The sequence below is a fragment of the Platalea leucorodia genome (genome assembly GCF_965183815.1).
Source record: "Platalea leucorodia genome assembly, chromosome: 8".
Taxonomy (NCBI): Eukaryota; Metazoa; Chordata; class Aves; order Pelecaniformes; family Threskiornithidae; genus Platalea; species Platalea leucorodia.
In genome coordinates this window covers 472245-487935 of record NC_138830.1, presented here as the reverse complement: position 1 = coordinate 487935, position 15691 = coordinate 472245, and the positions used below count along the sequence as shown (strand labels likewise).

At 37.9% G+C, this 15691-nt stretch overlaps 1 protein-coding gene across 4 annotated transcripts in view; it reads left to right on the top strand.

Moving 5' to 3' along the window:
* The window catches only part of ATP11B (ATPase phospholipid transporting 11B (putative)), a 67355-nt gene that overhangs the window by 13616 nt on the left and 38048 nt on the right, over positions 1–15691 (top strand). For 3 of the 4 annotated variants that reach the window (XM_082319685.1, XM_082319684.1, XM_082319686.1), the window contains exons 2-10: positions 661–777; positions 1610–1699; positions 4841–4921; positions 9139–9246; positions 9418–9546; positions 9673–9776; positions 11073–11120; positions 13981–14045; positions 14618–14699. In XM_082319685.1, coding sequence (XP_082175811.1) covers positions 661–777; positions 1610–1699; positions 4841–4921; positions 9139–9246; positions 9418–9546; positions 9673–9776; positions 11073–11120; positions 13981–14045; positions 14618–14699 — 824 coding nt within the window. The remainder of the gene's footprint in view (positions 1–660; positions 778–1609; positions 1700–4840; positions 4922–9138; positions 9247–9417; positions 9547–9672; positions 9777–11072; positions 11121–13980; positions 14046–14617; positions 14700–15691) is intronic. The other variant, XM_082319687.1, reaches the window with a different exon arrangement.

Below are 15691 nucleotides of genomic sequence, written 5' to 3'. Positions count from 1 at the left end.
TAAGTATGTTTGGGTATCTTTTTTTTTTAATGAGTTTGCTTTCAGTGTTTCTGCCACTCATGTATGAATTGGTGGTAATGGCAGGGAATCATATTTGAGGTGAGACAAAATGTTAGTTCTTGGAGATAGAACTTGCTTGGAGAAATGCTATTGTCTAGTCAGATGCATATGCCGTTGTTTTTAAGCTGGTGAGAATCTTTTCAAAATCCGGTTATCACGGCGTGCTAGTATGACTTGTTTGTTTTGACCTTTTACTTCTCTCATAATCTGTTTTATTAAGGTTATCATGAGCATGGCTGTGAGGTTTTGTATATGTTTTCATCTCCATTTCTATTTCTTCTTTTTTAAGTTTCACAGGGCTTCAAGTTTGCATGATAGCAAGTATTCTCTATCCTTTTTGAGACTTAGGATTTTTTCTTTCATTTTCCAGAATGAGTACACAACCTTAAAATTGAGATTGCCGCCCCCCCCAATTTTTGAAAATTCTCTGGACACAGCAGACTTTAATTTACACATTAATTTTGTTTCCCATTCAAAAGCTGCTATTCTAAAACAGTTCTTTGATATCTGGATATAATTTTTCAGCATAAAGACAACAATTTTACAAAACTACAGTTAATTAAATAGTCTTGATAAGCTTTTTTTTTTTGTGTGTTTTAGGGTTTTGACCCACCGCATCAAAGCGATACAAGAACTATTTATATAGCAAATCGTTTTCCCCAGCATGGCCATTATGTTCCTCAGAAGTTTGCAGACAACAGAATCATATCATCCAAGGTAAGGAACCAATTTGTCATGGGAAAACCACTTGATATGTTACTTAAGAAGTTGTGTAGCGAATGTGCGTGTGTGTATTACATCTAATGGTGGATACACAATATTGAAAATGAAACAAGCTCTAAACTTTTTTGAAGAAAAAGCTAGGTTGCTTCCTGTGTAGTTTTTCTCCTGCTCTCATCCCTCTTTCCTCAGAACCGCCCTAAGTACAGAACAATTAAGCATGTTGGTCAGAATTTCTGAAGAAAATTAGGTTTTAGACCAGTGTTGCATGTGTCTGGATGTGATGCATAGAACCACTTAAAAGGAAGGATGAAGCTGGTTGTGAGGATTTATAAAATAGCCAAATTGTAAACTAGTACCCTGCATAAAATAAATCAGCAATGGACTGCGGTTGCAGATTCCCTCCTAGTGTGACCTTGGATTGGAATCAGTAGAACTGATGGTGGGGGTGTGTCTTGTCGCTGTAGTGTAGGAGGGAAAGTTACAGCTGCAAGAATTAATTTCCTCCCCGCTAGCCAGGATGCAAGCAGCCAAATGACTCCAGCTGCTCCTGTCCCAGTTGGTAGGAGAACATTTAAAACTTTGACTGTAAAGGCAATGCAGTTCCTACCCCTGCTTCCCTGCTAGCTGTACCTAAAAAAACAAAATAAAATTGGATACAGCAGTTCTGTGTGGGAGTAGGGCAAGACCAGAAGAAGGTTTGAGGGAGGGGATGTAAAATGAAAAGATTTAGGTTAAGAGAGTTTAATGGGAAGGGAACTGAATTTCATTGAAAAATCGTTCAGTATGTCATAACTGTTCTTCTCTCTCTCCCTTTTTTCCCCTTCAGTATACAGTGTGGAATTTTGTTCCAAAAAACTTATTTGAGCAGTTCAGAAGAGTAGCCAACTTTTATTTTCTGATTATATTTTTGGTTCAGGTAAGTTGAATAATACTCAGGAAATTGCAATTTATGTTGTAAATTCTGCCGCTGATTTTTGTTCTATGAATTCAAGTTCTCTACTTACATATTCTGTCTATAAAAACAACACATTTCCAGCCCCTCTGGGAAAGTAACGCAACTTTAAAAAGAACTATGTCCAAATTTAAGTACTGTCCTTGGGTTTTATCTTTGTGAATGCTAATATATTTAAGTGTGCAGCTTCAAAATCCTTTGCACTGCCAGCACAGGGACTCAACTGTCTGCCTCAAAATACAATTTAAAAACTGTTAAGTTAATAATAAAATTCCAAAGAAGTTTTTTGATTTTTGTGGCCATCGGTGGTGTTTGAATAAACCAGGAGTTTTGCTCTGTGTGTTTTTAAGTGCCTCTTGGACACTAGTGTGCAGAAATGCAGACATTCAAGTTCACTTGCATCGAATTGGGCAGTATGCTTGCTTTTGAGCTGAGCATAGATTATTGTATATTCTCATTGTAGGTGGAATCTTGCTTTTGTAAAGCAACACACTATTGTCACACAGTTCTAATATCCTCAAATTCAATTTGTTCAGATACAACGAACACAAAAAAATTTACAGCTAGGATTGACAGTTTGTCCATTTGGAAGACAGTTGATACAGTATAGGTCAGAAATATTACTGTGGCTTTTGTAGAATAGTATATTTCTTCTAATTAAAGAACATCCACAAGTATATTAAAAGTATGACAGTCTAAATTTTCTGTGATCTTTGCACCTCCAACTCTGCAATTGTACTTGAATTCTGTTGAGCTACTGCAGACTTAGATGAAGGGTAAGTGAGAGAAAGGTTTTAAGGAGAGATAATAGCTTTTGAAAGACCAATTAATATCTGAGACGCAGACAAGATTTTGGGGTACACAAACTTTTCTTTCAGTATGAAATAGAATGCTTTGAACATGTACAGCCCTCCACAGTGATTAACCAACATTTACAGTACGTATCTGAAAAAGATGGTACCTCATTTGACAAAAAATGGGAATAGTGAAGAGTTCCTAAGATTTGTCTGTGATTGTGCAAGATGTAGCAGGGCCAGTTCTGCAATTTTTAATCCATTGCCTCCTGTGTCCCTTGCTCTTGTTCTTTCACGTTTAGAAAGAATGAACTTTCTAATGGGCTGAAAATTCCTGTGTTGGGAGTTACTAAAGTCATATACTTCTAACTTAGTCTAAAAGAATATGTTGCCCGTCCCATCTTCCTAGTTAAGAATATTGACTTTGTCATTCGTGTTATGATGTTTCATGCTGTTTAACATATTGTAGCATGAGGAAGATGCGGGCATGCTGGAGATGGAACATAAATGCTACTTACTGTAACCACAGGCGGTGTTGCGTTTTTAAAGCTTTTGTTTCTTTTTAATGCAAATTTACTCTTTAGTTCAATTTTGAGTCGCGTTCCTTTCAAACTGTTAGACTTCAGTAATATCTAAATGTGATGTCTATGAACAAGTACGGATGTAAAGGCGGAACTTCTATCCAGAGTAATCCTGTTCTCTCAGTTCGTGACTCAAGCGGATGCCCTAGTTTGCATGGGAAATGTCTTGTCTATATGTCTGTATTCTTGGAAACCGAACAGAAGAAAAGCTGCAGTCATTTTTGTTCATTTGTTAGAATGGAATTCTGTTTTTATTCAAATCCCATTTGGAAGTTCATTAATATCTAGTATTTTTTCTTTTTATAAAGCAAAGGTGCCTTTAAAAGTTGATCACCATGGTATCCTGTCTGTCATATGAATCTGATGTGACCAAGATGCAGTGTCTGTCATTACCACCCTGTTCCACTGGGGATGACAGGGCTGGGGCAAGTTCTCATTGTGTGATTTTAAACGTGCAGCACAATCCAGTCCACGTTGTTCACCTCACATTTGCATGCTGGAAACATGGTGCCAGACTGCATTTTGGTCGCGCGAGGCTCCACACCAGTTGTGTGATGGATGCGTGTCCAGCTGTGTAGCCGGCTAAGGGCCGTGGTGTTCCGGTGAAAGAGGCAAAAGGAGCAGGCTGCCGTGACAGTGCCACCAGCACAAAACTTGCTGCGTTTTCACATATGAGCCTCTCTTGAGAAAGGAGAGTGTAGATGGCAGAAATGTCATGGTTAACCCTATTCAGCCAAAAATCAGATGCTTTTGGCATGGGTTTTCTTGGACAACATGCTGCCAAGCTGAAACTGCAATGCTGCAGTTGAAGAACAGACAATATTGCAGGCTAGATCTGATTTTTGTTGTGTTCTATAAATTGTATGTGTTTCAGTGGGGAAAAAAATAGCTCATGCACGTGTTGTAAGGTGGCATAATCTGTTTTCTCTATGAGGTTCTTGGCTCTTAACAGAGTAAACTTCATGTACGATTGTTTTGTTTTGTGTTTTTTTTCTTTAACGGTTCCCAAAGCAATGCCATAAATCTAAGGTAAAGTGGATCAAATCAATGTCCATGGTTTTGAATATGTTTTCTTTACAACACTTGACCATGTTGTTGTTTTTCCTGCAGCAGAGGAGAAACACTAACATCCCCCCCACATACAGAATTTTAGTGTATACACTGCACTTTTGGCATGACAGCAATAATAGCACAAATTGTAAAAATTGCATGTTAACTTGGGGGAACCAGAAAGGAGCAGTCTAAGAAAGAGTGTTCTCTAATATCTAATAACTGTGGGAAAGAACTATTTTTAACTTTATTGTCACTTCTGAAGTGGATGTTATTATACTGTACATTGCTGTTAAGCAGTAGATTGTATAGAGTATTGAAACAGCTTCACGAGATGTAGGTTTCCTTCCTTTGTAAAATATTTTTGAATTCATCTTTGCAGGATGAAAGCATATCTTCCTTTTGCTAAGGACTCTTAAAATTGGCACATGTATTACAAATGTGATTAAGTCCGCTGTATGCCCTAGAACCTTTGTTTGCATCATTATTGACGTGTATTATTTAGGTGTCAGGAATTGAGTTTTGGTCCAGAAATACTGTAGGAAGTGCAGTAAAAATACTCACAGTTCGTAATGAGGAATTTGGAACACAGTTGTCATCTTGCTTCATTGGGGATTTTTTTGAAAGTACAATTGTAAAAATAAAATTGGGGCTAATTTTCACATTTTCTTCTCTTTTAGCTCATGATAGATACCCCTACCAGTCCTATTACCAGTGGATTGCCATTATTCTTCGTCATAACTGTGACAGCCATAAAACAGGTAAAGGGGACAAATCTTGTAGCATGAAGTCTGTCAAAGGTAAAGTTACTTAACAAAGTCTGAGCAGGATAATGTTTGGATAGTGAAAATAAATTAAAAAGGTGTCATTTTTAGAAAGGATTTTGTATTCAATGTTTCTTCTTAGATGCTTGAACTTGAGCATTTTGGTTAGTTGTCAAGCGCTTAGTGACTCACTGTGGTACTCTTAAATGGACAGTGAATGACTATCAGACAGAATTTTTGTCTAAACATTACATGTCACTTGTTGTAAGACCTTTTCTGAAAGCTTCTCGCTTATTCCTTTGGCACATCTTGCTGCATATTAAAACCAATCCTCCGATTTGACACACTGAGAAGGGAGCTTGGGTAGATGAAGCAATGGTGGAATCCACGTTTGTCAGTAGTTAAAAGGCAAATTTTGCCCCAAGGAGTATGTTTCGTGGCGTAAAATAATCCTGTACCAGGTAAAGGTCCAGTTTAGAAAGCTTCTGGTTTTGTTTTTTCTTTGGTTGCCTAAAACATTTTGGGGTGCTTTATAGCACTTTAAATAAGAAAAATCTTCTAAGTATAAGTTTAACAGAAACCTTGTTCAGGCATCATACTACATCCTACTAAGACCTAGAACCCCGGAAAGAGAATGTTAAAAGAAAAAAAAAAAAGGGAAAGAAAATCAATCTCCTGTTTTCTTTAAACCCTTGACGTGAGAGGAGAAAGAAACAAGCACATAAATAGAGTTGATGTGGATAGAAACTATAATCTCTTCTGCAGGGAGGTAGTTTTCAGGAACTGTCCCCTTCAAAGGGTTTGACAGTGCTGTCTGGGGAAGAGACGCAGTCATAGCAACTGAAAAGTAAGCAGGAGACTGTTACGGAGCTACAGCTGGAATTTCAATTTGTCTTCTGTGCCAGTAAGACCCAAAGCCACCCTGAAATAGGGCAAAAGTAAAAATAGCTCTAGCTTTCAAGCGGATAGAATGGTGTTTGGAGCAGGGGGGATCTTAATGCTGGAGTAATACTTGAACTAACATTCATCTTGTTGCTGTGCAGTTTGTATATGTAGAGTGCCCTAATCCTATTCAATTGCAGTGATTATAATCACATGTTAAGAGCTGTAGTCATAAGCAGGCAATGGAAGATATCCCTTAAAGCTGTGTGAATGGAAGGATTGTGCAATTTAGTTATAAATACTAGATTTTTTTTTTTTCCAGAAAGAAGTTGGACTTGTATAGGTCTGAAATAATCCAAAATAATCTCTTACCACCTTGTTTCCAGATGTCCAATCTTGTATTGGGAAATCTTAAGTATCTTACCATCAATTGCAAAGAATAGAGATTCTGGCATTCCTTCTAGTATCAAATCATTCATGACTTGCCAAGCATCAAGAGGTTTTTGTGATTGTCTCAATATCTGTCCAAGGACTGTTGGAACCACCTAAACTGACCTAATGGACTCTTGTGTTTATCCTACCTGCTGCAAAGTAGGCAAACGGTATTCACAAGCTGCTACCTTGGAAAGACGATGCAGTGTGCTAGTTCCGACAGACTGCCCTTGGACAAGGAAGAAAGATGAATCTTCTGTTGGAATGCAGAGGGGAAAACCCCCAGTACGGTGTCACAACCAGCTCCCGTTTTCTCTCAAACCAGAAGTGGAATAGGAGGCAGATTTTAGGGGAAGACACCCCTTTTGAAAGCCGCAGGGCACTGGTTCTACACAAAGTTACGTCAGGGTAAATGTTAAACCGTAACTTAGTAGTCTCTCAAAAGATGAAGGGGAAGAAGAGAAGCATTAACTGTACGCGGGTTTGAGAAGCTTAGCGGTGGGTGGAAAAACTCTCCCCTGCTTCCAGAAAGCCAGTTAAAGTGACACCTCTAGCAAACCTTGAAACTCAGCCTTATTTTAATCTTGGCCAAGGAGACAGAACTTTTTCTTCTTAGAAGTGTAATTGCACCTAGGTCAGAAGAAGGACATGCAAGACTGCAAAGTGATGCAACTGATGCTGTGTCATTTTCTCTATCTCGTTAGCCAGAGCGCTTTCCTCCTTATGCCTGTGAAGATGTGTGTGCAGCCCTCAGAGGAGTCCAAAATTAAAAAATAAAAACAATAAAACAAAAATTAAAGTTAAAAAAAAAAAAACAAACCAAAATACAACAAAATAAAGGTATTTCCTAAGGAACTTCAGGGAACTTAGTCCATTTCAATAAGCTCATAGGTATTTAGCAAACAAGCTGAGTGGACACAGATGTTTACATGATTGTCAGGTAAATTAGAAACAACTACTTTGCAGGTTTTGATTAAATACAGACCTAAACTGAGAATGAAAAACCTGGTGATACAATAATTTCATTTTGTCCTTTTCTCGAGTACATTGATGCAGTTATTTAAGCACAACTTAAGAATATAATTTAATTGAGGGATTTTAATCTTTAGTTTCTGTTCATGCAATTAAGCAACATTCATCTTTCTTTTTAACAATATTTTTGCAATATTTGCAAGTGAGGATAAGGAACTTGCTGAAAAATGCCGCAGTAGGTAAATTTGGGGGGAATTTAAACTGACCACAGTAAGTTGGCTCTTAAGAATTCCCTGGTGTGAGGCTTTACCCTTGTGTTGTAGGCAGTAGGTGTCAGATGGAGAAGGCAGTGAAATCTGTACTTTCTAAAGAAGGTGAATTTCAGTTCTTTGCCAAATGCCCATATTGCTCAGCTGTTCAGGTTTATGAGACAAATGCCCCAAGGCTACTGGATGTTAGTTAAATCCTTGTTTTCTTCTGTCAGTCACCTTTAACAAGGAGCTGTAGGTACTGACTCTTGATGCTTTTTCACACTGATTAGGAAGTGCTCTTACAGAGTCTTACTTAGGGATTTTAGGATTCTGATTTCCCAGTAGCTCTCTGTGTGGCTGCTATTGCTACACACTCACTAATTATTTATTTCTAAGCAGTTGGCATATAAAGCTTCCCTCTTTTTTTTTTTTTTTTAACCCTAGGTAGTGCAGTTGTGCTGTCCTTTCTCTTTTGTGCTAGTAACAGTAGAGGTGCATGAAGCTAGAACTACAAAACTATACTTTTAACATGCTAAATTCATCACAGAACTTTCCTCCAAACTCCAATCAACTGCAGAATTCTCCAAACTGCATCTGCATCAGTACTCTTTGTGTTATGACGTTCATATATAATGTCTGTAGCGTTCTAGGGTGAGTTGGGACTATGCCTGCTGTTTCAGAGGGCCCCCTCCTTCTGTCTGCAAACTTCCAAGGAAGTGGTTTTAACTCTTTTCACCTTTTTTATACCTACAGAAAAGCATTTTAGGAAGCGTCTCCCTTATTGCAAATCAGTTGTAGAAGTCTTGCCAGGATGTAAGAGGCAGTTGAACTGCTGCATAGACTGATCCACTTTTTGTGCTTGCTCGTGAGGCTTTCCAAACGGTACCGAGACTTGGGGATCAGAGATCATGCTATTGACAATCGTGCTGTTAGATTAAATAGGCAAAGTATTAATAGCTTAGGAAAATAGGAGGGGATAGTATACCTGTATTCACTCTCGTGAGTACTTGCATGTGTGCGCATGGGATAAAGGGTGCTTAAAGAGGTGCTGAATATCGGGTAACGGAATGCTGCTTAATTTATCCATTGAACTCAGTTGCTGCAAGCTGTTGCATTAGGACTCGCAAAGAACTAAAACTTTGAGACATCTTTTCTTGCTATACAGAGCTGATGTGTGAACAGCATATCATACAAAACTAAGAAATTAAGATGTCATGCATAGGCTATGACAGGAGCTATAAGAAGTGCTATATGTATGACATGAGGAAGTAATTTCAGTCTGTTACTTTTCTTTAAAAAACAAAACAAAACCATAAGAGAGGCTGGGGGTGACTGTTCCCAGTTTTGTGGTATATGACTCCATATAGATAAAAGATGGAATGAGTGTTCATCTCGCCTGCAGAGAATGCCACTGCCTGTTTGTTTTAACAGGACTTGGGACTGTTCGACTTTCTTCACCACTGTTGCTACTTTATTTGCCTTTACTTATTTGTGTAAAGTGCATAAAAATTAAGAGGTTTCCCAGGTTCTTGAGTAACAGCTGTAGCAGAAACTCAAGAGAAGTTAGTAACTGTATTCAAGCTATGCAGCAAGTAATTTGAAGCACATTTGCTTAGAAGATACTTGTTATGCTTTTAAGTTTCTTGCTTAAAAAGTAAATTTGTATGTTTTCCACAGGGTTATGAAGACTGGCTACGACATAAAGCAGACAATGAAGTCAACGGTGCTCCGGTTTATGTCGTTCGAAGTGGTGGCCTTGTAAAAACTAGATCTAAAAACATTCGGGTATGTGCCTAAGGACAAATTGAAAATTGTGTTTCTATTGCATAGCTAAAACTCTTGTTTCATTACTAATCATCATGGCCTGTTTCATCGTGATATGGTAACAATGCTGAAATGAATTCTTCTCTTTTAAAACTCTATTTGTACACTTCTCCTTTGTGTTCCCTTCATTAGGTGGGGGACATTGTCAGAGTAGCCAAAGATGAGACTTTTCCTGTTGATCTGGTGCTTCTGTCATCTGATCGAGTCGACGGTTCATGCCATGTTACTACCGCAAGTTTGGATGGAGAGACCAATCTTAAGGTCTGGGATACTGCTATGAGATAGAACGGAGTTGACTTGCAATGCCATTTTTATTTCAGCCTGTTGGAATACCGCCCCCCCGCCCCGTAGGCCTGTATCACTAACTTAATGGACACTGTTTTACAGACGCATGTCGCCGTCCCAGAAACGGCAGTGTTACAGTCTGTTGCCAACCTGGACAAACTTGTAGCTGTTATAGAATGTCAGCAGCCAGAAGCAGATCTATACAGGTATCACTTTATTAGTAAATATTTTGAAATTAAATCAAAATGAAGTGTTTAATATTAGGAATGTTATGGGTCTTGCTGGGATTAAAATAGCTTCAGACATCTGCTTAAATTTTAGGTTTTAATAGTTAGCATAAGTGCTTATACGTATGTACTTACTGAAAGTCACAAGTGACAAGTTAAATTTGAGTATTTCAGTAGAAAATCGGAAATTATAGGATAATGTTTACCTTTTGTATTTTAATCGTGGCACTTACGTACATTTCTGTTCTAAGCAGTAAACTTGTTTCCAGATTTTAAAAAATTAAATGGCCTGTGAGTCTGCGTGGGTTGGAGAAAGAGTTGTATAAGGTTCTGCCAGGAGATTTCAGTACTATATAGTATATCTTTTTTTAATGGAATTAACTCAAACCACAGCAAATTGTTGTAAGCTTATGTTAATTCTAAGGATATGTGTTGGTCACGTTTATTTTGATTACGCTCAAGAGAAGATTTGCACTCCATTCTTCAGCAGCAAAAATTTAGATTAAAAACAGTTGTATCTGAGTGTGCTTCATTTCAGCTTTTAACATCAGCAAGCAATGCCCTAGACTCTGTAAAACAGCACCATAGGTAACAAAAGCTGTGTTCCTATCCAAGTTTCTCCTGAATCGTATGACAGAAAATGGTAGCTGTAGTAGTTTTCAAAATCCAAGTATATCACAGCAGCTATCCTTAAGTAAGCTTTGGGATCTTTGTGAAATATTAAATTCCTGAAAACTAAGATACTTAGTTTGAAGAGCTGTTCAAATATTTGATCCGTAGTTCAGTTTGTAGAGAACATCAAGTTAAGATACAATTACTATGGAAGTTTATTTCCCTATTTGTAGCTGGGGTCATGCTAAATACGCAAGTGTCAAATTTTAAAAGCAGAGTAGATTGGCTTTATTAAGTGAAAAATTACTGTTTCTGGTAGATAATATGCTAACTTACATTTGTTGAGGAATTATTTCTTACTGAAACATCAAGAAGTTACAATCTGTTTTAACTGAGTAAGAAATATAATCTTTTGTGGTTTTATTAGTGAAATCTAATAGGCTTTCTCAAACGACTTCTTTTCAAGGATAAATGTTTCTGCTGTTAAATCTCTTGTAAAATTATTAGCAGTGTTGCCATATTGTTTTCGTTTGATTGTTAATAAAAGTTGATTGTTTTGTATTTGTGAACCATTAATGACTTTTTTGTAAATGTAGAGGAGGGTTTTTTTTACATTTTTGAGTCTTTATGTAGATATTTCTAACACATGGCCATCTTTCATAGATTTGTTGGAAGAATAACGATAAGTCAACAAACTGAAGAAATCGTACGGTAAGTAAAATTTTATAAGATTAATGTTTAGAACTGATGGAGGTGGTTAAAATCATGACCATCGCAGGAAAGAGTTAGTTCAATATACGAAAGGGAGAGTATTTTTACTGAAAGTATCAATTGTAGCTGCATACTTCAGCTGGAGATGAGAAAAAGTTAGTGGAAGTAAGTTCATTACTACCCAGTTTTTTGGATTTAATAGGACAATTCTGGAAAATGTGGCTGTTCTGAAGGGGGTAATTTTTAGGCAGTGGTAATCAGCTGGTAACTTTGTTGCTATTTGTTACTTAAAACATTTATTGATCGTAAACATTTTCCAGTGGCATATTATGTAGACTACAACAGATCCCCTGTCATCTGTTCATCAGAGGCACTGAGCAGGTGCTTTTGCAGTTGAAATTCCTAGAAATTATTGGTCTATTTTCACAAAGCCTCTGCTACAAATTTGTAGCTTTTAGTATATATTTCAAACTACCATACTACCTGGACTGTAAAGATAAGTGCTTACATCTGTAATAGTCAACACATAATTGTGTGCTCATAAAGCTATGTGCGTATAATCATGTGCTCACAGCCTTTCCCTGTGCAGTCATAGCAAGTAGCATACACCTAAACACATGTGAAAATAGAAAAATAAAGATGTGAAGCCACTTACAGACCTATGTGTGTACTTCCTCAGGAGATTGCTAATTGCAGGTTGGCCCCAGCTTAGCAGCCAAGCATCCACTCAGATGCTTAACTTCCCACCACCACAACGGGACAGGAGAGAAAGCAGGAAAAACAGGAGTGAGAAAAGTCATGGTTTGAAATAAAGACAGGGAAATCACTCACAAGAAATGTCCGGATTTGCAGGACTATTTAGCGTGCCAGCTATTTAATTGTTTTCTCTTGAGAGCTGTTGATAATCAAGCTTTCAAAAAACTTGGTCACCTCTTCCTCAAAATGTGAAGTGCTGTGTCATGATGTATAAATGTGTGACAGAAACAGGTAAATCTGTTACGATTCTTTCACTCTTCTGATGTCCAAAATGTTATCCTTTACACATTTTTTTCGTGAAATTTCTACCTGAATCAAATATTAAAGCAGTATTCTTTCCCATGTAATGTGTGCTTTCAGTCTGAAGAACCGAAAGTCTTTCAATCTGAGAGCCTCCTATGAGGCTGGCAAACATCTGTCAGTTTTAGATAGGAGTAACACGGAGTTCGGAGTGAATCAATGATTTGTCAAGGGTTTTGCAAGAAATACAGGGATGTAGAAGGCAGATCACTTGGCCCCGAGTCCAATGCCTCAGCCACCCCCACACACTGCCCCCACCACCCCCAAACCCCGCAAAAACCCACTCAGCTGTTTTCTGAGGTTGCTTTATGTGCTACTTCACTTAGAGCTTTGCAGAATTCATTACTGCCAAGCTTGACAGGTTCAGCTTTGGGATAATCTATCAAAATAATTTATTTGGCAACATATAACAGAGCCAGTTTAAAGGGAGTGTGAAAAATAATTGCAAGTTCTGACTGCTGGTGGAGCTGTATCTTCTGACTGTCAAAGATAAACTTGTCTAGTCCATGTTGCACTGATGCAGGTTTTGTATGTTGGGTTTGTCAGACTGGTTTTACAAACCAAAAATACTTGAATCCAGAAATATACATTAGGTTTCTTACAAGAAAAGGTTAAACGCTTGAGCATTTAGTCCCTTTTAGTTCAATTTTTCAGTTAAATTTTGAGTCTAGCCTAACACATTAACATCTGTATGGGTAATTTAAAGAACCTATCATAATCCGTGTGTATAATTGGTGCACACAGTATTTGTGATGGTTAAACGTTTAACTGTGGGAGGTGGGGGGTGAGGTTGGGGTGGGGTTTTTTGAGTAACTCCGCATTATGCTTTCAAAGGAACTTCAAGTACAAGAACTTTGTTTATGTAATAGCGATCAGGGACTGCTTGTGGTACAGCTAAGGGAAAAGTAAGACAAACCCAAGGGCCTGTATGCTGTAGCACTTAGTATATGAGCTTTAATTCTTGTGCTTATACCCAGTATGTCAGCCTGGCCACTGCAGTTGTTCAGTTTCTGCTTTCATTGGAAACACTGGCAAGAATAGTGGATGCACCTTGTTTGCTTGTTTGTTTGTTTTCTTTCAAACCAACCCTGCTGGCAGTTTCTAAAGATGATACAGCCACTGGAGTAGAACATGGGGCTCTAACCTTATATGAACCTTGATTCTAACTGGACCTTTGTTTTCACAGCGCTGTTTACAGTTAACTTAGCCAATGAAATTAATGTGTTATCGTGGTGTGATAGACGCGAGGAAGAAACATTTATGAAATTTTACTCATGTGTTAGGAAGCAGAACTTGCACTGTTGTGGTGGTGGCGTGTCCATCTAGTTGTTTGTTTCTCTGGTATGAATAGCTTTTGAACTTGCAAGATCATTTCAGTTTGACAGAGAGGTAGAAGTCAGACAGGTGAAATAGCCAAACCTAGAATAGCAGTCCTGTTGCTCTGGGAACTCAACAGGTTTTTTGCCTGCTGGCTTCTCAAGTAACTTGCAGGTCTCTCTGAACCAGCCATTTGGTATATTTATCTCAGCCACTAATTATGGGGTATTGAACAGTGGTGGGAGAGTACGGCAGTGACCAAAGGAGACGTGAAAGCAAACTGAGGGCTCTGTGGAGATGCGTGGGTGAGGAGTGGTAAAAGGGGCAAGAGGATTGAAGGTGGACCTAAACGAGGATGGGGTTGGAGTTGTTGCAGCGGGAGTTCATAGGGGATATAGGACAACTTTGCGTAGGAAACTGGATTTCACTAGTCCTACAGAATCAGAACAACTAATTTTTAAATGCTGATATGTCTATTTCTTTTTAGACCTCTTGGGCCTGAAAGTCTCTTACTTCGTGGAGCAAGATTAAAAAACACTAAAGAAATATTTGGTTTGTAGCCATCTAAATATTTAAAGAGTATTCTCTTCTTAAAACATGTTGATGAACTGTGGTTTAATTCTACTTGCAGTGAAGAAATTGTAATAATCTTGCTGACTGTTACCTGAGGGGATATGATTATAGATGAAAGTAATGATATTATACTGAAGAATGTCTAAGGATATAAAGTTCCAGCTCTGCTCTGTGAAAATATTTGAAGTGGTTTGATAAGGGAGTAATTTAACTTCAATGGATGAATGACTGTCATTACTGTTACCCATTGTTCAAGATTTTCTCCTGAGATTTACCATTCTGATTTCCATAAAATACATATTGAAGAGCAGTACAGTCATAATAACGAACAGTGTTTTAGTAGGTGTTAAAATTACTTCAATGGTACTGTTTTGCTATAGCAGAATATTGCAAATACTTACAAAATACTGTCTCACCATTGTACTGAAGTAAACACAAAAGTAATATCACCTCTTGATTGTATCCTATGTCTCTTGAAACAAAAAATTCTGCAAATTGTATATATGCAGAAAATAAAGTACAACTCTTTGTTCCCCCCCCTTCCTTCCCAGGTGTTGCAGTGTATACAGGTATGGAGACAAAGATGGCATTAAATTACAAGAGTAAATCTCAGAAACGGTCAGCAGTAGAAAAGTATGTTTATTTTCTGATATCTTTCTTACTTGTAGAGTTTTAACTTAGTTTTTCCTCGGTAACTTCTTTCAGTAGTGTATAAAGTTGAAATACCCAAGTTTAGAAAGGAGTAAAGCAGAAAAAGTTAGTTTGGGAGGCTTGTTTTTTGAGATACATTTTGAGAATGATAGGTGAAATGCTGCTTGAACCAGGTGCTCAGAGATGGTTTTCACAACGGTCCCAGCCTCTGCTGTTCTCTGCATCCTTTGCTGTAAAACTGCATCATGCCTTTGAAGAGGATGGATTGAAATGAAGTCTTAATTGCTTACGAATCTTTGACCTGGTAGTATTTGATATAATGGAAAATAGCTTTGTTTCATGTAGTCTAAAGGATATAGTCTATCCCAATATGTTTTTGCAGCAAGTCCTGCTTCTAGCACAAGTCACAGGCTGTTTTAAAAATCTTTGCTCGTAGTTATGGGATAGGTGTTATTATAAGAGATTTATATGTTGAGCCTCGTGAATTGTTTTAAAAGGAAAAGGACTTCTGATACATTGCCTTTATTCCAGTTGCTAAAAATCTGAGATAGATAGCCTCCCGGCATTCTTTTGCAAACGTGGGATTGATTATTCTTCTATAGCCAGATACAAACAGAACTGTAGGGTGCACAAGAAAAGTTCAGTCATCAAAGCAAGGGGTGGAAAGATGGTCTGGCTAGCATTACAGAATATAGAGGCAAGTTTGACTGTATCCTGGTATAGCATGGCCTGGCTTAAGTAATCAGATGCACATGGTAGTGCTCTTCTAACTGAAGAAAAAGGTGCAGCCTTGGATTTCCACTGAGGTGGTTTGTACTGCCTTCACAGCCTTGCTAGATAGGCAGGGAAGAAGAGGAGAAGTCGGCCCCAAAATCTTGGACAACAGGTGTGACACAAGTCAGCTGTTGGGATGTTCTTGCACCTTAATCTAGTCTTCATATTGCTATATGTAGAGTATATCTTAGTCAGATGTA